Source organism: Protomyctophum parallelum, assembly GCF_964188405.1.
Source record: "Protomyctophum parallelum genome assembly, chromosome: 2".
Lineage (NCBI taxonomy): Eukaryota > Metazoa > Chordata > Actinopteri > Myctophiformes > Myctophidae > Protomyctophum > Protomyctophum parallelum.
Window position 1 is genome coordinate 46,905,717 of NC_139699.1, and position 22,861 is coordinate 46,928,577.

The following is a 22,861-nucleotide window of genomic DNA, read 5'->3' on the forward strand; positions in this document are numbered from 1 at the left end:
AAATTCTGAATATTAATATCTCGCCCCGCATCGCTGGGATGTCGCTAGGACGTCCTCAGACGTCCTTAGAACTCTACGTTCGGTATCCTATGACGTTCTCAGGCGTCCTACGTGCTGTAAGTGTTAAGACATGTGAATCCCTTGACTCCTTCAAAACCGCTCTCAAAGGGCACCTACGGATGGCTGCAATTCGAAACTGGCCTCTGTAAAATCTGAATCCCCCCCACCGCCCCCCCCCCCCCCCTTTTCCCCTCACTGTATATGTATCCTTTCCCTTTTTGCTTCCTCTATGATGAATTCCTGTTCTGTTCTTTAACTACATAGAAGTGTCTATTTGTATGTCTCTAAATGTTTTGATGAATTGAACAATGTGGACCCTGTTGTAAACAAGTGTAATGCTTAATTGGGTCGTCCACTCACAGTTAACAGTCTTTGTATTGAGTTTGTGCTTAAAATGTACTGTAATTCTACAAACTGTTAATAAATATTTCAATCAATCAATCAATCAAAAACTAAAATGTGACTAAGGGCGCTTTCACACCCAAAGTTCGCTTAGAAGGTCCGGATCAAGGACCAAGGACCAAATATTTGCATTTTGATTTTGGTCCGTTTGGTGTTCACACTGGACTTTGTAAAGCGTACCAAATATGTAAACAAATGACACGTGGACATGTTAAGCGAACCAAATAGTGGGGGGGGAAAGAACATGAGGGGAAATCACTGTCTACAATTTTTGCAGGTGCAACCTTCAGTCACACAGAGAGAGAAGAGAACAGCAACATGACAGGCAGCAACAACTTGCTATTGCATTCATTCTTATTAATTATTTTATTAGCCAAATAAGAGCAACAGATGAACAGAGGAGCAGGTGTTTGAACAATAATGTGCTTGCTGCTGAATGCTGATGCATAAATTCACGGAGACGTATAGCCTACAACAAGGTATCCCCGATAAAAAGGACTTTTCTTCCATGTGTGCACCTTCACCCATGTTATTTCTGCGCATCAAATCGGCGCCGCGGCGGGCATTTCCATGTCATCTTATGGTTTGGTCAGTTGGTTATTGAGCTTCAAGTCAGAACAGCTCCGCTGCAGCTAATTGAGTTGACCTAGTTTTACGTCTTTTGCTATAGTGATGTAATCAATTAAACATTTGGGACCACATGTGTATAGCTTATTTAACATTGGCTTTTTCTCGATACCTGCGGCCTGCGCGACATGGATGATTTTAAATATGTCTCTGTCTCTGCGTCTCTCCCATATAAATATATGGGTCTCTCCCCCAGTCCCCTCATGTGCGTGCGCGCCCACGCGCCCACAGACACACACACACACACACACACACACACACACACACAAAAAGGAGGGGACACGAGTTGAAAGAGAAACTCGCATGAAGACTCATGCATCGCAGATTCGCATGCGTGGCGGCGGCCGGCGCATGATTAAAATAAACAGATCTACAAGCTAACATCGTGTGCCATACCGTGCACCATTCCATGTCGATAACTTGTACATTTTGCGCATGTGAACCTCGTATGCTGCGCTGCGCCTCGACATATACTGTATGCGTCTACTATTAAAATCAGACTGTCAGCTGTCATATGATCCCCGTAAAAAAATACATGCTTTTATAACTATAATTATTAATGCAGCCTCACAACTGCCGACGCCCGACGGCTATTTTGCCTATCGTCCTGTATTTGGTCCTCTATAAAGTCCGAATGCATTCACACCAGTAACGAACCGCACCGTGGTTCGTTTGGAAGCGAACCGAGTTCGGCCTTTTTTAGCGGACCATGGTTCGTTTCTTTGATCCGCACCAGAGTTCGTATGCACGTTCACACCAACCGAACCAAAGGGGTAAGCGGACCATGGTTCGTTTTAAACGAACCAAACATGTCCGGTGTGAAAGCGCCCTAAAACTAAGTGAAATCTATGCAAGAGACCATGACTAAAACTAAAACAGAAATTTGCTGCCAAAAACAACACTGTGATGTATAAACAATTTACAATTTACTACTCGTCGTCGCCATAATAATCCATTCTATCTGTAATCTCCTATTCCTTGTCCCAGATGGCATTTTTGGTCAAAACAAAGTTTCTTTGACGGCTACAGAGCCGGCGATGTGGAGCTCTCCAGTGTCGCGGTTTGGATTCATAAGCAAGGCCTGTCCAGGCTCCGTTGAGCTTATTAGGATAATACTACTTCTGGTAGACTGGAAATGTGGCATTTCAAAAATACGAGCTCAAGTGGGAAAAATGCTGGCGTGAATTAGATCCTAATTTTTCAATACATGCTAGCGCTGTAAGTGTTAAGTGAGGCAATTTAATAAGAACTTATAACCCCATTTAGACCTGAGGACGATTCTACAAATGCCTTCTAAATCCTGACAGTTTTCTGAAAATGTTTCTGTGTCAGTGGTTCTCAAACATTTTCATGTCAAGGAGCCCCGAAAATATGTGTATTTGGCCGCCGACCCCCATCTGAAAATATGTAGTTACAGGGACCCCCTCCCAGAAGCAAAGATTTGAGTTAAAAACGTTCGCTCTGAAATAATATATATTGTGAGAGTCAACATTCTGGTAACGCGAGACTATAGAGGGGTATGCACATGCATGAAGTGAATGGCAAATCGAGTGGCCAAAATTTGTGACAAAGTGAGTTCAATGTCGTTTTTATCGTCGTTTATCGTCATTTAAAGCAATCAAATACAACTTTTCTGTTTGGATGTATGGGGCTGTCAAGGCCAGAAAGGAGTTGTTTGCCACTCAGTCCGTCCACTTCCATTAAAGTGCTGCGATTCCACATTTCGCCAGTAGGTAGTGGCATCTTCAACGTTTGATTACTGGGGGCAGAGTAATGTAGTAAGAGAGTGGTGGCACGCTTTGATCTCGCCGCAAAGCGGGTGCCTATGGGCGATAGTTCCAAACATTGCTCCTATGGCTGGAACTATTCCATTGAGATAGAATGAGCACTTCCGCATTCCATTGTTACAATGCGAGTTAACGGGAGTGTCATTACTCTCTTACTAGATTACTCTGACTGGGGGCTTGGCACATACCCTCTAGTCTATACCCTAGACCAGGGGTTCTCAACATAGGGATCGCGACCCCTCAGGGGGGTTGCCAAATTGCGAGACATGGCCAAAGCATTTCTGGGGGTCCCCATGGAGCCAAAAACGTTGAGAACCCCTGTCCTATAGACTAGAGTGCACCACCATCCTTTGGCCAGTGTGTCATACTATATCCTAGACGTGCATCACCATCGTTTTGGCGAGAATAATTATTTCATGCCTTCTAAAAGTGTAAAACACTAAAGAAAGATAGGTAAACCTTACATGGCAGTGTTGTTTTCGCCGACTAAAACCAAGACGAAAAATGTTCGTCGAAAACTAAATGGAAACTAAATCTACATCAACCAGACTGACACTAAAACATTCCACGTGACTAAAATGTGACTAAAACTAAATGAAAACCATTTGCCAAAGACAAACACTGCTACGTGGATTGTAAACAGTGAATGCGTTGTGTCGTCTCATTGGCCAGATGAAGGACGTGTTCTTCTTCCTGTTCTTCCTGGGGGTGTGGCTTGTTGCGTACGGCGTGGCCACGCAGGCGCTACTCCACCCCAACGACCCGCGCATCGACTGGGTGTTCCGCAGGGCTCTGTACCGGCCCTACCTGCACATCTTTGGACAGATCCCCCTGGAAGAGATCGATGGTGAGTATAGTGTGTAGTATAGTGTCGGAAGAAGCACTTCCACGTGCCGTGATTTTTCTCCCAACCTAAAACATGATCATCAGGTCTTATTGTTATATAAGGAGGAAGACTTTTTTTTTATTGTTTTTACGTGGGCACGCCCACCAGTTCATTAAGTATGCCTGGTTTGCCTGGTGGGTGGTGATGGGTGGTGATCCACCTGAACTGAAGCCGCACCCAAAGCTGTAGTTGTATGATAAAGGGGGAGGGGTTAGGAGTGGGGCTGAGTGTGATGTCACTATATTACTGTTTATTCCATTGGCCCGTTTGACTGTCAAGGGTTCAGCCTCCAGGAAGAAACCCTAAATACACCATTGTACTGTACTGTCACCTCATAGACCTCCGAAATTGTGAAACTTTAATTGCTGGATTAATTACGCACGGCCAATCACAACCACCCGCTTTGAATGTTATCAATCCAATAATCAGCAGTATGTTCTTAGTCAGTATGGACATTTCCTACGTACTGCTTACCGCGACTAGGTGACTAGGCAACGCGGAAGTGAAATGACTGCCGCCGAAGCGAAAACATGGTGAAACTGTTCTATACAACACTTTATGTTTACTCATGTGGCCGGTTAAAACTGAGCTTAGAGTTAGGGTTAGGGTCAACGGCGTCATCTCCGGGAGTGCCCAATAGCTTAGACACCCACTGGCAAAATAATAAGCCAATATGCACCCACTGAAATGATGACTGAATATCCCCTCCCCCTGGTCATGTTGTCACGTAGTCACACACCTTTAGGGGGGTGGGGGGCGCTTGGGCCAAGAGGTGTTGGGCGAACAGGTATTCATTCTAAATGCTAATAAGGTGGCTTTTGTTCTGCTGCCAGGTGGAGAGTATAAATGTTGCATAAATGAAGCCACCTCAAGCCAAGAAGAGATTCGTCCAGTCCATGCAAAAATTTGGCGCCGCTGCCGCCGGCTGAAACACACCCTAACTAGTCCTTAATATCTAGCGGAAAACCCACCAATAAGCCCTTATCCAACACAAATTAACTAATTTTTCTCAAGCCACACAATTTCACTGGAGCACGCAGCGCTCAGCGGCGGAACTACCGGGGGTGTAGGGGGGGTGGTCACACCCCGGCCCGGACCTCCTGAGGGCCCGGGCTGTCAGATGATCGATGGACGATTTTTTTACACAGTCACTCACGACTGATAAAACCAAGAAAAAGAAAAAGAAGAAAGCGACGGGCCCCCGCTGGTCGCTTTCTTCTTTTTCTTTTTTTCTCTGATGTAAAGAGAAGTTTGTGGCAGCGCGAGCTGCGCGACGCCACGACCCATGCTGCTGCGGCCCGTGCACTCAGCACATCGCAATTTCGTTTTTTTCTGCTGCTGCAGTTGGAATTAAAGAATGACAAATAAAGCAATCTTGAATCTTGAATCTTGAATTAACCAGATACAGAGCCTATATAGCCTATAATAGCCTACACTTTAACAAAATATCATGTCTGTCTGATGAGAATTTACCGCGCTGCCGAGAGAGAGTCCAGCCAGGGCTACAAAAGTGGCAAGACCTGTCACTCATTAGTAGGCTAATCACTCTGTGTGATTCCACAACGGACTGTTTCGATTCTAAACCCCTTCTTGTTGCTTTTCCCTGTGTGCGATCACTCAGCAAAGGTGAAACAGAACACAAAGATGAGTAGTAGCCTATTTATTTTTTTAACGCAGCACCTCTCTCTCTCTACGTGTCTCTCTCTCTCTCTCTCTCTCTCTCTCGTGTGTGTGCACTGCTGCGCAATGTCACAGACGCGATCAATAATATATAGCATAAATAACAGGCAAAATATAACACTTTCCCTCTATCTGTGACTGTGATCATCACATCACACACACAACTCCTCTCTCGTTCATGCACGGCTGCTCAAATTAGCAGCAACTGTTAGCGTAAATGTTTTTTTTCCCCCGATCAGGGGGGGGGGGGGGGGGTGCTGTTGGGAGCCGGTCGTGCTGTCTCACACCCCGGCCCGGCCCAATGTTGTTCCGCCACTGGCAGCGCTTATATGCACGCAGACAGCACATGACACAGGCCTACGCATGTCCCGTCCCAAACACTGAGGACAGTGAGGAGGTAAAGTAAACTTGTTTATAATGTGCCAAGAAAAATAGATTCCAATTACTTTTCGGTGCGCACTCACCATGAATCCAAGCAGAGGTCCTCACAAGTATAGGTAAAACACCACCGCCGCCACAGACCCAATGGCCCGTCGTTGATATCTAACTTTGGCTATAATAAGCCAAATCTCAACCGATTGGTATAATTCCAAATGGTATACACTCAATGAAATTTATATTTTCCATTTTTCATGGGCGTATAAGTCATAGAGCCAGAGAAAGGAGAGATATGGTAGGAAGCACTAAGCCCTGTTAGCCATGCAGCCTATATGTTTCTTGAGCTGTGGTGGCTTGCACTCTCTCAATTAGGGATTTTCCCAGTGGTTAATTTCACTGATGTGTACAACCTTTAATCAAATAGTTGCAAATGTATTAATTAAAAAACTGAGCATGTATGTTTGATCTATAAGGCCAAACCTCATTTGAAAGAATATATTCAGAGTATACTCTTCATTAGCAAACGAGTTTGCTAATGAGGGGGGGGGGGGGATGTAGGAAATGTCCATACTGGCTCCACTGCATGGCCTTGATAAGAACGAGCTGGGAGATTAATCGGAAAACACATCGGTATCTGACCGATTTGAGTTGTTTTTAGATTAATCTGCATCGGTTCGATTAATCAATCAGACCGATGAATTAATCGGTCCGATTAATCGGCCTGTCTTTAAAGATAAACAAGCCCAAAGTAACAGCTTGAACAGATCTACAAGCTCACAATATTACATATAAAAAGTATTAAAGTTAAATCTGACTTGCAATATTTTTTTTCAATACAGAATGTGATCATATCGGTCTAATATTGGTTATCGGCAAAAACAGCAATTAATTATATCGGTATATCGATATCAGCCAAAATGTCTCAGCGGCACATCCATAATATAAACATATAGTGGTGATTATGGGTTGATAACAGTAAACAGATTATGAAAAACCTCCACGACGTCAAATGACCAAACTATGACTAAAAAAACCTCAAATTAAGTTTGATTAAAAAAGACCACGACTAAAGACAAAGCCTCCCCCTGGCCAGCCGGGGTGCCTGATGGAGGGGAAAGGAACTGGTTGGAATAACGTGTTCCTTCCACGCGCTACGTCCAACCAGGGAAACTCCCCCCTGTCAGGTGTAAAGGAGCAACTTGGACACTCAGGCATGAAGGAAGCATGAGTTCAAGTCCGTTGCTCTCCCCTTGTCCCCCATATATGGGGACTAGGTTGGTGGAGGGTGTGTAGAGCCCAGGATCACATTAAATGATTGACACAGGGGTGAAAAATGGGTTACAAAATCGTGGGATAAAAAATATATAAAAAACAAAAGACAAAGTCAACAACAGCGTTTTCCAACATGTGGCGTGTCTGTCGACACAGCGGCTCGCTTCCCGGACATGAACTGCACGGAGGACTCGTCGGAGATCATGGCGGGCCTCCTCCCACCGTGTCCCAACGTCTACGCCAACTGGCTGGTCATCCTGCTGCTGGTCATCTTCCTGCTGGTCACCAACGTGCTGCTGCTCAACCTGCTCATCGCCATGTTCAGGTATACGGTCGTCTTCCTGCTGGTCACCAACCTGCTCATCGCCATGTTCAGGTATACGGTCGTCTTCCTGCTGGTCACCAACCTGCTCATCGCCATGTTCAGGTATACGGTCGTCTCGCCTGCTGGTCACCAACCTGCTCATCGCCATGTTCAGGTATACGGTCGTCTTCCTGCTGGTCACCAACCTGCTCATCGCCATGTTCAGGTATACGGTCGTCTTCCTGCTGGTCACCAACCTGCTCATCGCCATGTTCAGGTATACGGTCGTCTCGCCTGCTGGTCACCAACCTGCTCATCGCCATGTTCAGGTATACGGTCGTCTCGCCTGCTGGTCACCAACCTGCTCATCGCCATGTTCAGGTATACGGTCGTCTCGCCTGCTGGTCACCAACCTGCTCATCGCCATGTTCAGGTATACGGTCGTCTCGCCTGCTGGTCACCAACCTGCTCATCGCCATGTTCAGGTATACGGTCGTCTTCCTGCTGGTCACCAACCTGCTCATCGCCATGTTCAGGTATACGGTCGTCTCGCCTGCTGGTCACCAACCTGCTCATCGCCATGTTCAGGTACAGGGCTGTGACTCTCGCCGATTTTGTCGACCAAAACTAAGACGAAAAAAGTTCGTCGACTACCCTTTTTTCACTGACGAAAGCTAAATGGAAACTAAATGAAAACGGAGCTATGACGACTAAAACTGAGACTGCGATGCGTCGCTATTTTCAGCATGCAAACAAGTGTAAAATGACTTATACTGGATCACTTGTCCACTAGTCCAATCCACTCCCTTCCTAACATTTTAGTCTAGTTTGTATTTGTTGATGAAATTGTCAATATATTTAGTTTTTGTCAGTGGAAAAAAGGTAGTCAACGGACATTTTTAGTCGACGAAATCAACACCTTCCATTGCGCATCTAACTGGTGTCCTCTGCTCCTCCTGCTTGTTGGCAGCTACACCTTCCAGGTGGTGCAGGAGAACGCAGACATCTTCTGGAAGTTCCAGAGGTACAACCTGATCGTGGAGTACCACAGCCGTCCCGCCCTGGCTCCGCCCTTCATCATCATCAGCCACCTGTCCCAGATCCTCTTCAGCCTGCTCCGACGCCCCGAGCCCAAGCAGGAACACCTGGGTACCAATTAAAACACCGTTATGCTAGCTATTGGTACCCAGGTGTTAGCCCAAGCAGGAACACCTGGGTACCAATTAAAACACCGTTATGCTAGCTATTAGCCCAAGCAGGAACACCTGGGTACCAATTAAAAAACAGTTATGCTAGCTATGAGCCCAAGCAGGAACACCTGGGTACCAATACACAGCCATTTTGAATTTTCTTCAAAACACACTTTGCTTTTCTAAACCTATAAAGATTTTGTCCGAATCTCACAGAAATCGGTACACATGATCTCTGGATCTATCCGATTGCGTTTAAAAAGAAATCTGAATTTTAGAAAATAAATTGTATCGTTCGGCCTTAATCGTCGTCCGAAGTTAGTGGGAGGGGCCTATTTTACAAAAAATTACACAAATAACGAACGGAATGTCCAATACATCCCAAATTTGAATCACATGTCCTGGGGGATGGCATCAACACAGCCAAAAGCATTTTTGTGGGATAAATCCGAATTACTTCCATATAATCACAGGGGTGACTTGACATTGTAATTGGCTAGCAAAATTAGTGGGAGGGGCCTATGTAAGCGATTGTGGCAACCACACTTTTCTAGTTCTAGCTATTAGCCCAAGCAGGAACACCTGGGTACCAATACACAGTTATTCTATATCCATTAGCCCAAGCAGGAACACCTGGGTACCAATACACAGTTATTCTATATCCATTAGCCCAAGCAGGAACACTTAGGTTCACGGTTGTTGTTGTTGTTATTATTATAGCTATTATAGGGCATAGCAGTGGCCGCCATTTTGTGGTGCCACAGATAGAAAGACCATCAATGTGTCCCATAGAGATTTCCAAAAAAATATTGATATAAGTGATTTTAAGCCTAATTAAAAATTCCTTGACACCATAATGTGTCAACGGCTAAAATTATTTTAGCCTTTACATAACCCTGCAAGGTCGTCAGGGCTATAGGGCGAGTAACAAAACAAACTAGAAAAAGTGCCCTACTGGGCACAGGTCTCCACCAGGATGAGCAGATGTGAAGAATTCCAGGCAAAGGTTTTTCCTTGGCCTCTAGGGAGTTGGCATAGAAAGTTATCCACAGATCCGTGCAGTTAGAGGTAAAAACACTTTTGGGCCAGTTATAGCGCCACCTTGAGGCTGAGTTGAAATTGTTCATGTGGCATTTCGTCCTCGGCCTAGTGGGAATGTGGGTGCACAATTTCACGGAAATCACGCGATGTGTTCATGATTTGCAGCATTTTGTTTGAAACTGAGCACTCCTGTGAATCTTGGAAGCCAATCTTAACCAATCAGGATGGAGTCTGAGAAATCTGAAAGACCGGTTTGGTTGAATGGCTCTAGAGAGACTGTGTACCAATTTGCGTGATGTTTGGACAAAATCTGTAGGTGTACTGTGCAAAAACTTGTTTTGCACAAAGCGGCCTCCTGGTGGCGCTATAACAGGCGGTTCTGGAAAGTGTGGGGCAGAGGTTCATGGTTGGCATCCAGGGAGTGTGTGTGCAAAATTTGGCATCGACCGGGTTAACGGTGGCTGAGATTAGCTGGTCACGGACGGACGGACACACGCGATGTGTTCATGATTTGCAGCATTTTGTTTGAAACTGAGCACTCCTGTGAATCTTGGAAGCCAATCTTAACCAATCAGGATGGAGTCTGAGAAATCTGAAAGACCGGTTTGGTTGAATGGCTCTAGAGAGACTGTGTACCAATTTGCGTGATGTTTGGACAAAATCTGTAGGTGTACTGTGCAAAAACTTGTTTTGCACAAAGCGGCCTCCTGGTGGCGCTATAACAGGCGGTTCTGGAAAGTGTGGGGCAGAGGTTCATGGTTGGCATCCAGGGAGTGTGTGTGCAAAATTTGGCATCGACCGGGTTAACGGTGGCTGAGATTAGCTGGTCACGGACGGACGGACACACGGACACACGGACACACGGACGGACGGACGGAGTGCAAAACATACTCTCCCCATGCCTTCGGCTGGTGGAGACAACAATCCACAGACATTGTCTTGTAGAGAGAACCGCATATGAGGCTTCCCTATTCACTGTAGCGACTATAGGAACAGACAGACACATTACATCACACGTTATTGTCGGTGTCAGAGAGCACTTCCCCTGCTGCGACTATAAACACTGATTAAAGTCACCTCATATTAACGGTCTGTTAATTCATTGTGTGCGTGTGTGCGCGCGTGCGTGCGTGCAGAGAGGGACCTCCCAGCAGGGCTGGACCAGAGGCTGATGACCTGGGAGACCGTCCAGAAGGAGAACTATCTGGCCAAACTGGAGCGCCAGCGCTGGGAGAGCAGCGAGGAGCGCCTCAAGAGCACATCGTCCAAGTAAACACCAGCGTCACTATGTCAGAGGAAATGTAGAGGACATATACTTTACCATTAAAAGACATGTAGAGGCCGTGTTGTTTTTGGCAGCACATTTCTATTTTTTATAGTCACATTTTAGTCACCTGGATAATGTGTTAGTGTTAGTTTATGTCATGACCAAATGTCATGAGATTTTAGTCGACTAAATCTACAGGTGATTTAGTCGAATAAAATGTATTTTGGCGGGTCTTGATGCCGTCATAATGGCTGATTTTACACTTGCTGAAAATAGCCGATCTACAAGCTCACAACGCGTTGTGACGCAAGTACTAGTTTCGCCCGGGACTCGTATGCACCGTCCCAGCATTTTCGATACGTATGCACCGTCCCGGCAATTTTAATGCATATGCACCGTCCCAGCAATTTTGATGCGTATACATATACATAGTATATGTGTAACTAGCTCTCAATGATTACGTAATAAAGATGTGGATTAAAGGACCCAATGCCAGAGTGTAATTGGTTTTCGATGGTGACATAATGACGATATGTTTTAGTGTTGGGAGGATTAAAGTTAATGCTCCTATGTATACATGTATGTAATCTGGCACCACTGACGTATCAGGCACTCGGTGCCGGGCTATGAGCTTGTACTGTAGATCTGCTATTTTTCAATAGCTAAAGTATAACATAATGCTTAAAACACCAAAAGAGAGTTGATTTAACTGCAGTGTGTCGATGACTACACAGGGTCCAGAGCCTGTTGAGGATCGTCAGTGGTTTCAAGGACCAAGAGAAACGTCTCCTGTCCATGGAGGCTCAGGTACGTAAGTGACAGATACAATGATCTTTTGCATTTTTTGCAGTAGGACTGGCAGACAGTGGCAGACGATCCTAAAAGATTTTGTCCAATCATCATGCATGCAAATCAGTACACATTATCTCCATAGTCATGTGATCAAGACGGATCTGTCCTATTCTTATTCCATCCTGATTGGCGAATTCCGGACATTACTGGCCCACATATTTCCTACCTCCGAGGAGCAAGTTCTCTCTCTCCCTCTTTTTCTTCCTCGGTCTCTGATCGTCCCTCCTTTCACACACTCTCTCTCTCTCTCTCCGCTCCCCCCCCCCCCCGATCTATGTTTAAAGGTATATATTCGATGACGGGGCTGTTCCTTTTTTTCAAGATACTTGGTAGATGATTGGATGGGACCGTCTGTCTATCACCGTGTGGGCGTGCAAACACAACCAATCATATTGACGTGTCTATATAGCTTCACATTCGGTTTCGCACATATCCCGCCCTTAGCTCACGCTGATTGGTTCGGTACGGAACGGATCGGTGTTAGCTGAACTCCTTGAGAGATCCCAGATGGAAGCTGTGTTGGGGAACATGGTTACCCAATACCGCCCCCATCTGGCAGCGTCAGGTTAATATATTCAGTGATTTCACTTAATTCAAATATCACTTTTTTTTTTTTTTTAATAATCCTCCCTACTATAGAGTTTGCTGACCATATAAGGAGTTCCTCCCTGTCCCCAGTTAACCCCTGGGGTTTTTAGTTTTCGGCTAGGTGGCCCAGCCTTCATCCAATCAAGATAGCGAGGGGCCTTCCGCCAATCACGATCGAGCGGGGGGGGGGGGGGGGGGGGGGGTTGGTGTGCGTGCTGTTGCGGCGGCCTGTCGCGTGTCTCCCCACGGTAGTGCGTGCATGTGCACATCTTGTTTTTCTTTGTCTCACCGAATGCTCCTTTAATATTAAACTCCTGATACCTCCCAAAAAGTCGTAAAATAAGGTGGTCCCACATTATACTGATAAGCCTGGTTGTGATTGTCACATAATCATGTAGATAAATGCTTGTGTTTGTATAGTGTCTTACAACCACTCGAGGGCCGGCCTTATACAAAGCATTTCAGATGCTTTATGGTTATCGCTTAGTATAACACAATGGAACGTAGTTTGGCAGCAATCCCCCTCCACTTATCGTCATAAAAGCAAAGTAATAAGAAGAGGGAAATGTGTATCCAAATATACGATATCAAAATATAGGCCTAATAAAAGTCATCATAATAGTCAGTCAGACGGAGAGAGAGGATATAGAGTAAATAAAATAGCCTGAAATACTTGGCAGCAATTTTAGATTATTACACCTGGGGAAAGTCAGTGAAATATAATCATAACATAATACCTTCGACATGTCATTGATGGGCTCCGGGTTTCCTCCTCCTTAGATCAAGTACTGTGGAGAGGTGCTGTCCTGGGTTGCAGAGTGCTTCGCTCTGAGCACGCTCAAGTGTGACAGAGAGGCTCCCAGACCGCCACGTGAGTTCCACGTCCGCAGAAACCTCTTTATCTTCAACTTGCTCACTTGTTTTGTGTTCTCTGGCCACTTATTTTGCTTTGGACGAGGGTTACTTTCCAGGTTTATCAGAGGAGGTATAGCTACACGGAGTGGGCTCAGTATAGAGCAATGAAGTCTGACGTCAATATCGGTAGAGGGCGGCAAATCCACGGGTTCATGTACTTTTTATTTGCGTTGTAATCCCCTTAGGGGGGATTTTAGATCGCCTCGTATAAGAACTGTGTTTGTTAAAAAAAACGGGGTGCATACTTAGTTTAGACTAGTCATTACTGCACCCAAATAAACAACGCTTCACTAATATGGATGTGCAGAATCAACTGACTGAGAGAAAACGCTATTGTTACTGCTACTGAATTAGTTACATTTTCGCCAGAAACAGACTGTATCATATATGAGTGACTGACTGTTTTCCTGGCAACCTTGCAAACCCGGAAAAGGTTTTAGTTCCAACCCGGAACTAAAATGGAATGAATGTAATAATAATCAGACTGAATCAGTTTGATTCAACATGACTGTGATGATTTAAATCTGCCAATCAAAACGGCAGTGTCGTTGACAGGCAGCAGCAAGGCCAGCAAGGACCCGCCTCCAGCTCAACCAGACCAGGAAGTACAATCAGACGACAAGGATGCAACGTCTGGTCACCAAGGATACGGAGCAAACAAACGATTCCCTTACATCGATGAATAAGCATATCAGTGTTGTTTTTGGCCAGCAAATTTAGATTTTAGTTTTAGTCGTATTAGTCTCTTGAATAGTTTTTCGTTTAGTTTTGGTCACATTTTAGTCACCTGGAATGTTTTTTTTTGTGTTAAGTCGACTAAATGCGTCGCGCTGGGACTCGCTTAAGCCCGACACACACTGTCTGTGACCGCCGCGCGTACCGCCGCGGCACAGTATTGCCGCGCGCCATAGCCGCACGGCAACACCAACAGGATGCGGCGCGCTACCACGCGGCTGGGGAGTTTTGTTGACTATATTCCATTGCCACGCCCACGGATAGCCGGGTGGAGGCCGCGCGGCAACGCCTTGAAAATAGAACAGCGGTGCATCGGCGCGGCAGGCGAGGCGTGACCGCGCGCCAGCGCGCGGCGGACGCAGCCGGTGTGCGATAGGTTCATTGAAAATAATGGAGGCGGCCGTGTCCGCCACGCGGCGACGCGCAGGGGACCCAGCCGGTGTGTGGTGGGCTTTAGTTTTCATTTAGTTTTCGCCAGTGAAAAAAGGTACGTACTTGACGAAAACATTTTTCGTCTTAGTTTTAGTTGACACAAACAACACTATTATATTTTATCCACATGAGTATCATTTGTTATATCGTCACTGTCGGGTGGACAGTGTATTTTTTGAATACTTTTGATTTGTTCAACATTTATAAAAACCCACTGACAAACTTAATTCACTTTCAATGGTCATAAAGGGAGACTCAGACTTCAGTATAGATTTTACCAGATGATGTCAGTCATTGTTGTTTGTTGGAGTGTTCTTCTTACTGTAACAATATTGTACATTATACTGTACATGATCGTTCTGTCCGGTATTACCAATTTAGACCCGAGAACAGATTCTACAAATGTCTTCTAAATCGTTGGTTCCCAACCTTTTTATACTGAAGTACCACCTCAGACAATATTTGGCTCTCGTACCACCATAATATATGTTAAAATACAGGAGCATATACCTGCCCTTTTTGTTCCATTCCTATAACAAAACTGTCTAATCACTAATCAGCACAACTGCTGATATTTCTAATGTGATTCATCCGTTCCCAAACATTCTATTAACGGCTACTGTAGGTGTGCTGTCATGCTCATTTCAGCACGGCTGGAGAGCCTATTTCAACCAATTGCTTGTTCAGAAGAACTACCTGTAGTAATATAAATATTTTATTACACTTCTGTCTTTTTTCTCCATTTTTTGGGCGACTCCTCTGAGCACCACCAGAGGGTGGCTCAAGTACAAGTAACAGTGGTTGGGAACCTCTGTATCTAAATCATGACTGTTTTCTGAAAAGAAAAACTCTATGTTTCTATGTCAGTGCCCAGAAGCAAAGATTTGAGTTAAAAACGTTCGCTCTGAAAGAATAATTATATATTCAAAGATTCGAGACACATTTTCACGATTTTTCACTAAATAGCAGATCTACAAGCTCGTAGCGCGGCACTCGCTTGTAGATCTGCTATTTTTCAATAGCTAAAGTATAACGTAATGCTTAAAACACCAAAAGGGGTTCCCGGCCCAGAATGGGGTTAAAACAAGAAACAATTCCTCTCCTACTGCTCCTAGGAATGTGTTTAATTTCAACATCACACACAACCTCAGAGGGTTGTTCAGAAACCCGCCTACCAGTGATATCATCGATGGGGATTCCAAGCTAATAGAAACGTCAGGAACGTTACCATAATATCTCGTATTCATTCAAATAAAAAGGACACACAAAAAAAACTGCCCTACCTAATGATGTCACTAGTAGGCGCTGTTTCTGAACTGTCCACAGTCCTCTAATCATTAGAGCCACTGGAAATTAACTGATAATTGATCAGTTCTCCTTTCAACATGAAAGAGTCCTAATAGATTATTAGAAATTGATTAGTCTGATCAACCGCTTAAAAACCTCTTGAGCCCCAATCCCCCGCCGGCGGGGGCAGAGGCTGTCCACCTCATGGACAGCTCTCAGCGGGTAAATGGGGCTGGTCAAGGTCTTAGGTTCCAACTCAGATATTTTTGATTTTCCCTCCTGGACCCCCCCTGGTGTTTAAGAGGGGTCCTGTGTTTGCTGTACAATGGTATAGCGTGACAATACCATCTACTATAGCTTATGTTACCTTATAATTACCTTGTAATTTTTACTATTAAAAAATATATTTCTTTAATAAATCAGAATCTAATTAATGAGGGGAGATATATATTTGAAGTAATATCGCTCAGCCCTAACAGAAATGTATGATAATCACAGGAATATTGGAAAGCTTAGACAGGGACAGTTGACCCATGAAGAGTTTGCTCTGTAGTAGTAAAATAGAGAGAGAGAGAAAGAGTTTGCTCTGCAGTAGTAAAACTTTCACACTTCACTTGCACCCATTGGGACATTCTGCACAGAAAACAATATTTGGTTGGTTTGTTAGTTTAGTTTTGGTTATATTCATTCCCCCTTTTGTGCCAGGGAAAACAATTACATCTTCATTGCATATATATATATATATATATATATATAAAAGAACATTTCATCCCTTCAGCACACTCTCTCTTAATGAACAAAATCCAATCATACCGATTCAAATCCAAATCATACAGATTTGTGAAACGGCATCAATCATCGGCCAGCCATCTTGCCATCTTATTTGCCTACGTACTGACTGATGGCGAGGCGTGTGTGTCTGCAGATACCGACGTTGCACAGCCAATACACATCGGTGCTATCCCAACCCAAAGGGTGTGTTCAATGATCTTTATTTCCCACAGCTTAAAGGGATAGTTCAGATTTTTTTAACTTAATTTGTATGAAATACTTGCCATTAATATAGTGGTTGCAACTGTATTAATTGATTGCCAGAGTCCCGTGGTGGGAGTTCTGCTCTGGTTTTGGTGAAATATCAAGTAGTTCCAGTCATTTTGTGGGGGGCACTGGGGGGCCACGCAGTAAAGGTAAATTAATCCACAAACGTTATTTGTATTGTTGACCTATTTCTAAAATATTAGTGCAACTTTCGTTATTTATTTACCACTCTATCACACAGAACTATGTTTTTTGTGTCCATATCACTACGCCCAATAAATAGTTCCATGTGATGTAGGGGTCAAAGTTCTGCGTGGCCCCAGTGCCCCCCACAACATGACCAGAACTACTTAATATTCACTAAAACCAGAGCAGAACTCCCCCCACAGGACTCGGGCAATCAATTAATACAGTTGCAACCACTATATTAATGGCAAGTATTTCATACAGCTTAAGTTAAAAAAATCTGAACTATCCCTTTAACTTATAAACAAACCCAGGCTCAAGTCAGCCGTTGAATGTCATTCACGCTGCATCATTCCATGCTAGAAGGCTTTCTTACCTTTCTTTGTACTCGTTACGTCCCCACCAAAGAGGTCCAGGTGTTTTGTGCAAAAACTCCTTCTCCTACCATAAGCCCTCAATGAATTGCATTGAATTGAATGGCGCTATAGGGTGTTGTGCTAATTCGCTTATTTCCATCGAAATAAGTAGTAAAGTGTGCCGCTTGGGATAGTATTTACATTATGAAGAGAGGAGTCAGGACATAATAATTTTGAGAGATGGAAATAAGCGAATTAGCACAACACCCCATAGCCACATTCAATAAAATTCATTGAGGGCTTATGGTAGGGGAAATAGCCAATAAGGTTTTGCACAAAATAACACCTGGACCTCTTTGGTGGGGACGTAACAACTACAAATAAAGGTAAGAAAGCCTTCTAGCATGGAATTCTCCTTTAAGCCCAATTTATAGATCTACATTGCGGCACACAACACTGTAAAATACAACAGATCTACAAGCTCACAATGTGCCGTGATGTGACACAATTGTGAGCTTGTAGATCTGCTATTTCTGGCACGCCATATACTGGCGTATACAACAAAGTATACAATTCCGCATGAGCTCTGTGATTTTATGTTTCACAAATAAATGAGGAAGTGTAGCTTCTCCACAGTGGCAATGCTTTGCAGTAGAGAAGATTTCAGTTGACTGCATGGCGAACTGTTAAGACAGCAACATGATGTGTAATATTATCAATCATTCATAAATTATGTAAAATTATTTGGAAAAAAAAACTAGCACATTTGAAAATGACATTCTGAGAAAAGTGAGATAAGCAAACAAACATATAGCCTAATAGCAGTAGGCAATGTGTTTTACATACAGTACTGAAGAATGATGTTCTGAAGAATGATGCTCAGAATTATGATTTATTCTCCATCTCAAAACCTTTGAAAAGCAATATCACAAATATACTAACACTCCTATACTGTCCCAACAAACTCCTGTCAAAATAGATAAACCTAAAGTATGAAAACTGGAATTTCCAGATGTTGATATGAATGGATTGCCATCTTAATATGTGACGTTAACATGCTTCATGGAATGTGTCAACATTACAGCAAACAGCATTACATCCGTCGGGTGAATACAGTATGTCTAAAACTGTTACTTTTCAGATTCAAAAGTAGCAGATCTACAGATCTATCTGCTCAGAACTGCTACTTTTCATACTTTTGTGTGCACTGTGCTGTGGTATGATTAACCCATTTAGGCCTGACGTCGACATTAAAAAAATGTCTTCTAAATCACGACAATTTTCTGAAAAACCTCATGTTTCTGTGTCAGTGGTTCTCAGTATTTCATGTCAAGGACCCATAAAGATAGCCTGATGAAGGCCGCATAGGCCGAAACGTTGCTATTTCCCTGTAAATAAATGGTGGTCACTGCATTTGAAGACAGTGTGCGGTTGTTTTCCTTGTTGATTTTTGGGGCACCGTACCCTCTCCTACGCACCTCGCTTGTAGGTGTGCAAAAGCTTTGCTTTTCATGTCAAGGACCCCAAATATATTATGTAATTGGCCGCCGACCCCCATCTGAAAATGTTACCTCCCAGAAGCAAAGATTTGAGTTAAAAACATTCGCTCTGAAAGAATATATTCAAAGATTTGAGGCACATTTTAACGATTTTCCAAAAATAGCAGATCTACAAGCTCGTAGCCGCGCTATGAGCTTGTAGATCTGCTATTTTCCAATAGCTAAAGGGGGTTCCCGCCCAAAAATGGATTAAGTAGCAAAAGTAACACAAAAAGTTTGAATATGAAGAAAATACGTTTCTGCCTGACCGATTTGAAATCTGTTTGCTCATTATCACATCAGATGCTTTACAACAGGGGTTCTCAGACTTCTTTGGCTCAGGTCCACCCTATAAATCACTTTTACATCCAACGGCACCCCTGAATTACATTGTCACTTTATAGCACCTTACATGTATGTCATATTACGGTAGGTAAATGTGTAACTCTTTCCCCCTAATGTACAGCATGTCACGAGGAAAACTTGAGAGAATACCAGACAGATTGAATATATAAATGTTATACTTGACCTTTGACCACTAAACTAAAGCCCAGCATCACTAACATTCGCCCCAAGACATTTGGTGTACAGTGCAAGTCCTCAAGATTTTTTTAAGGCTCTACGTGGTTAAAGGAATATTCAGTGATTTCACTTAATTCAAATATCACTTATTTTTTTGTTTTGTTGTATTAATCCTCTCTACTATAGAGTGTGCTGACCATATAAGGAGTTCCTCCCAGTCCCCAGTTAACCCCTGGGGGTCAAAAAACCTTAGGTTTCGTTTTTGGCTCTCTATCCTGATTGGATGAATGGCTTTGCCACCTAGCCAAAAACGAAACCTAAGGTTTTTTTAGTGAAATCACTGAATATACCTTTAACTGAAGTGATATACATTTAAATCTCCAGAGATGATGCATTTTAAACCTGCGATAACTTTTTTATATTAATTCCCCCAATCCGAACACATTCCGTAAATCCAAAACAAAACACAACTCACCCCCTTTCCGACTTCCCACTTTAAATAATCTTATGATTTGTACATTGTCATTTCAACTTCCTTCCCTTAACCTCTTTAAACCCCCCCAGCATCCATATTGTTGGGAAGGCTTTCTCAGAAAACAGTCGATCGGGGGCTATATCCAGCGAAAGCCTTCCTCAACACACAATAACAGAAAACACACCAGCACCGAGCCGTGAGGGACTCCGCTCAACCCCCTCTAGGGTTTTTTAACCCATTTTGGGGCGGGGGAACCCCTTTTGGTGTTTTAAACATTATGTTATAATTTATAGCTATTGAAAAATAGCAGATCTACAAGCTCATCAATAGCTCAATAGCAGATCTACAAGCTCACCCCACCGAGTGGCGCGCTATGAGTTTGTAGGTCTGCTATTTAAAAAAAAAATCGTGAAAATATTTATTTCAGAAAACCGGAGGATTTTCGAAGATTTTGAGGTCAGGGTTAAAGGACCACTTCACCACTTGTCAACCTATCTTCATATAATAGGTCCTCACTAATAATCATGATAAAATGGCACGATTCTTTTCTACTCAGTCTGTGTCTCATAGGAGGGCTGTGGGCAGTTTAGAAACCGTCTTCCAGTGACATCATCATTAGGCAGATTATTTTTTAAACAAGATTTTTTTACAAAAATGTTTAGATTTTCATTATCGTGAGAACGATGGCTTCCATTTTCGCATTGCAACTTTTCAGGAATAGAAAGCCTGCAGTTTCTACTAGCTTGGATTCCCTATTGATGATGTCACTGGAAGACGGTTTATGAACTGCCCACTGTAAAAATTGCGCCATTTTTACATGATTATTAGTGAGGACCTATTATATAAAGATAGGTTGAAAAGTGGTGAAGTGGTCCTTTAAGTGGCTAAGACAGACGCTTCGGGTCCTCCTCGGGGCTGCACGGCCGCTCCCTCGCGCCGCAGCGCCGGCCCCGCCCCCACCGCCGCCGCGTCGAAGAAGCGCGGCGTCACCTCGCAGCGCACCAGCAGCGTGTCGTCCTTGACGAAGGGCCGCTGGTGCAGCTGCTGCAGGTGCAGGAAGGTGACGTAGCCGAAGCCCTTCGGGTTGCGCATGATGACGGGCTTCTGGAAGGCCTGCAGGTCCGGCTTAGTCTCCATCACCTCCGTGTGATGCTGGCCCTCGGGCCCCTGGTCCAGCACCGCCAGCCGGATGGTGCCCTGGAAGGGCCAGGTGAGCGCGCCGTCGAACGCGCCCTGCATGGTGTGCACGAACAGCGAGATGTAGTTGGAGCAGCGGGGCGCGCTGGGCGACTGCAGGTGTAAGCGGAGGCAAAGCTTGTAGCCCGGGCGGCCCGTGTAGAAGCCAGGGCTGTGCTCCACCACGGGCAGGCCCGCCTCCTGGTTGCGCAGGTGCGCGGCGAAGCCCCGGAGGCGCCAGATGAAGACGCCCTGGTGGCACTGCTGGGCCTCCAGGTCGCGGACCGTCTCCTCCAGCGTGGCCATGCGGCGCTTCAGCTCCGCCAGCTGGCCGGCCTGGGGAGGGAGACATATAACTACGGTCATCTGGACATATAACTACGTTTTTCACATGTACAGTCGTGTCCCCTTCGTCTGTACCAGGCTGACTTCTACAGGTTTTGAGAGGTACCTTTCATGTGAAAGGTACCTCTGGAAGCCAAACCTCTGATGGGTGGGGTTTAGTCTTAAGGGGTGTGTACTAGGGCATTAAGCAACTAGTCGACCTTGATGGTACTAGTTGACTATTTGATAAGAAAACATTTTTTTTTCTTTTTTTTCCCCCCGATTTTGTAGGCCTCAAGATCAGGTAGATTATAGTTATAGTCACCAATGTACACCTTTTTTAAATGTACAAATGGGTACTAAGTTAAACAACTAGTAAACTAGGCAACTAGTAAAAAATTACTAACACCTAATTCCAATAACTGAGGTGTGCGGGGGAAATAATATTGTACACAGAATAATGTTTCATTAACACTCTTTACACAGCTCCTGTTTGTTGTCATTCAGAAACTGTTCCAACTGTTCTATGTAATATTTGGTCATTTCCACCTCTGGAGCGTATGTGCTCAAGGGAGGGCAAAACTTTACCGAGATTCCTTTGCGAAGCATGAGCGTGCGTCACAGAGCGCATGTTCGGGTCTGATAAGTCCCGGAAAAGATGTGCTGTGATTGGCCAGTAAACACTTGAGTGGCAGCGTGACGTAAAGTGCCTTCCCACACTTCCGGCGTGCTTCCTCCCCCAGTGTAATTTATTCCGCCCCTCCTTCAACACACATCGCTCCAATGAACTGCAGCGGCCAATGAGGCATCTCTTTTTCAATCTATCTATGGTTGTAGGATTCTCCGAAATCAGGATCAGGCACCGAACCCAAGAATTAAGAAATATTACACAAGACGGTGTGGTTTAACGTGATTATTGCCACGACAGTGATGCGGTCAGGAACGAGACGTAGTCGAGTTCCGCAAGCATCACTGAAGTGGCAATAATCACGTTAAACCACACCCTCAAGTGTAATATTGCAATTATACAACAGTTACCCTTAAAACTAAGACAATCGCTGAAAAAAAACATATTTTTTGACAGATGTAGTCACTACGACCACAAATGTCCCAATAAACTAGCTAGCCTAGCCACCGAGTTTGCTGGCGCTCAGGGAAAACAGAGCAGCTGAATTCTTTGTTTTGATTAGGGTGTGGAGTGGTGGTGCTCGTTTGAACCACGGCTAGAAGGCTTTTTCAACCAATCAGATTGCTTCCTCGAAACGACCAGGTTGTATAATAACGTGATTTCAATCATAATAACCTGCGTCTCCTTCAGGATGATCAGCTCCCGCAGCTGGTGGTCCTGTTTGACCAGCCGTCGGTCCATCTCGCCCAGCCGCTGAGCCTCCTCGCTGGGCTGACCGCCGGCGCCGGCGCAGGACGCCACGGCCGCAGTAGCTCCGCCTCCGTGGTCCTCGGGAGAGAGGACGGAGGAGGACGCGGCGGCGGCGGCCGCTGCTGCGCCCCCCGGAGGCCACAGAGAGGACTGCTGCTGCTGGTG

At 44.6% G+C, this 22,861-nt stretch overlaps 2 protein-coding genes across 2 annotated transcripts in view; one reads left to right on the forward strand and one right to left on the reverse strand.

Annotated features, from left to right (window-relative positions):
• The window catches only part of trpm5 (transient receptor potential cation channel, subfamily M, member 5), a 94,589-nt gene extending 80,560 nt beyond the window's left edge, over nt 1-14,029 (forward strand). Inside the window, exons 20-26 of the mRNA XM_083759894.1 lie at nt 3,549-3,723; nt 7,249-7,417; nt 8,367-8,545; nt 10,764-10,896; nt 11,629-11,701; nt 13,115-13,205; nt 13,793-14,029. Of these exons, the coding sequence (XP_083616020.1) occupies nt 3,549-3,723; nt 7,249-7,417; nt 8,367-8,545; nt 10,764-10,896; nt 11,629-11,701; nt 13,115-13,205; nt 13,793-13,935 (963 nt within the window). The 3' untranslated portion in view covers nt 13,936-14,029. The remainder of the gene's footprint in view (nt 1-3,548; nt 3,724-7,248; nt 7,418-8,366; nt 8,546-10,763; nt 10,897-11,628; nt 11,702-13,114; nt 13,206-13,792) is intronic.
• Nucleotides 14,030-20,694: 6,665 nt separating this feature from the next.
• Nucleotides 20,695-22,861, reverse strand: part of traf6 (TNF receptor-associated factor 6) — a gene marked incomplete at its 3' end in the record, with an annotated part of 15,898 nt that continues 13,731 nt past the window's right edge. Inside the window, exons 8-9 of the mRNA XM_083759327.1 lie at nt 22,622-22,855; nt 20,695-21,330 (exon numbers count right to left, since the gene is read on the reverse strand). Of these exons, the coding sequence (XP_083615453.1) occupies nt 20,695-21,330; nt 22,622-22,855 (870 nt within the window). The remainder of the gene's footprint in view (nt 21,331-22,621; nt 22,856-22,861) is intronic.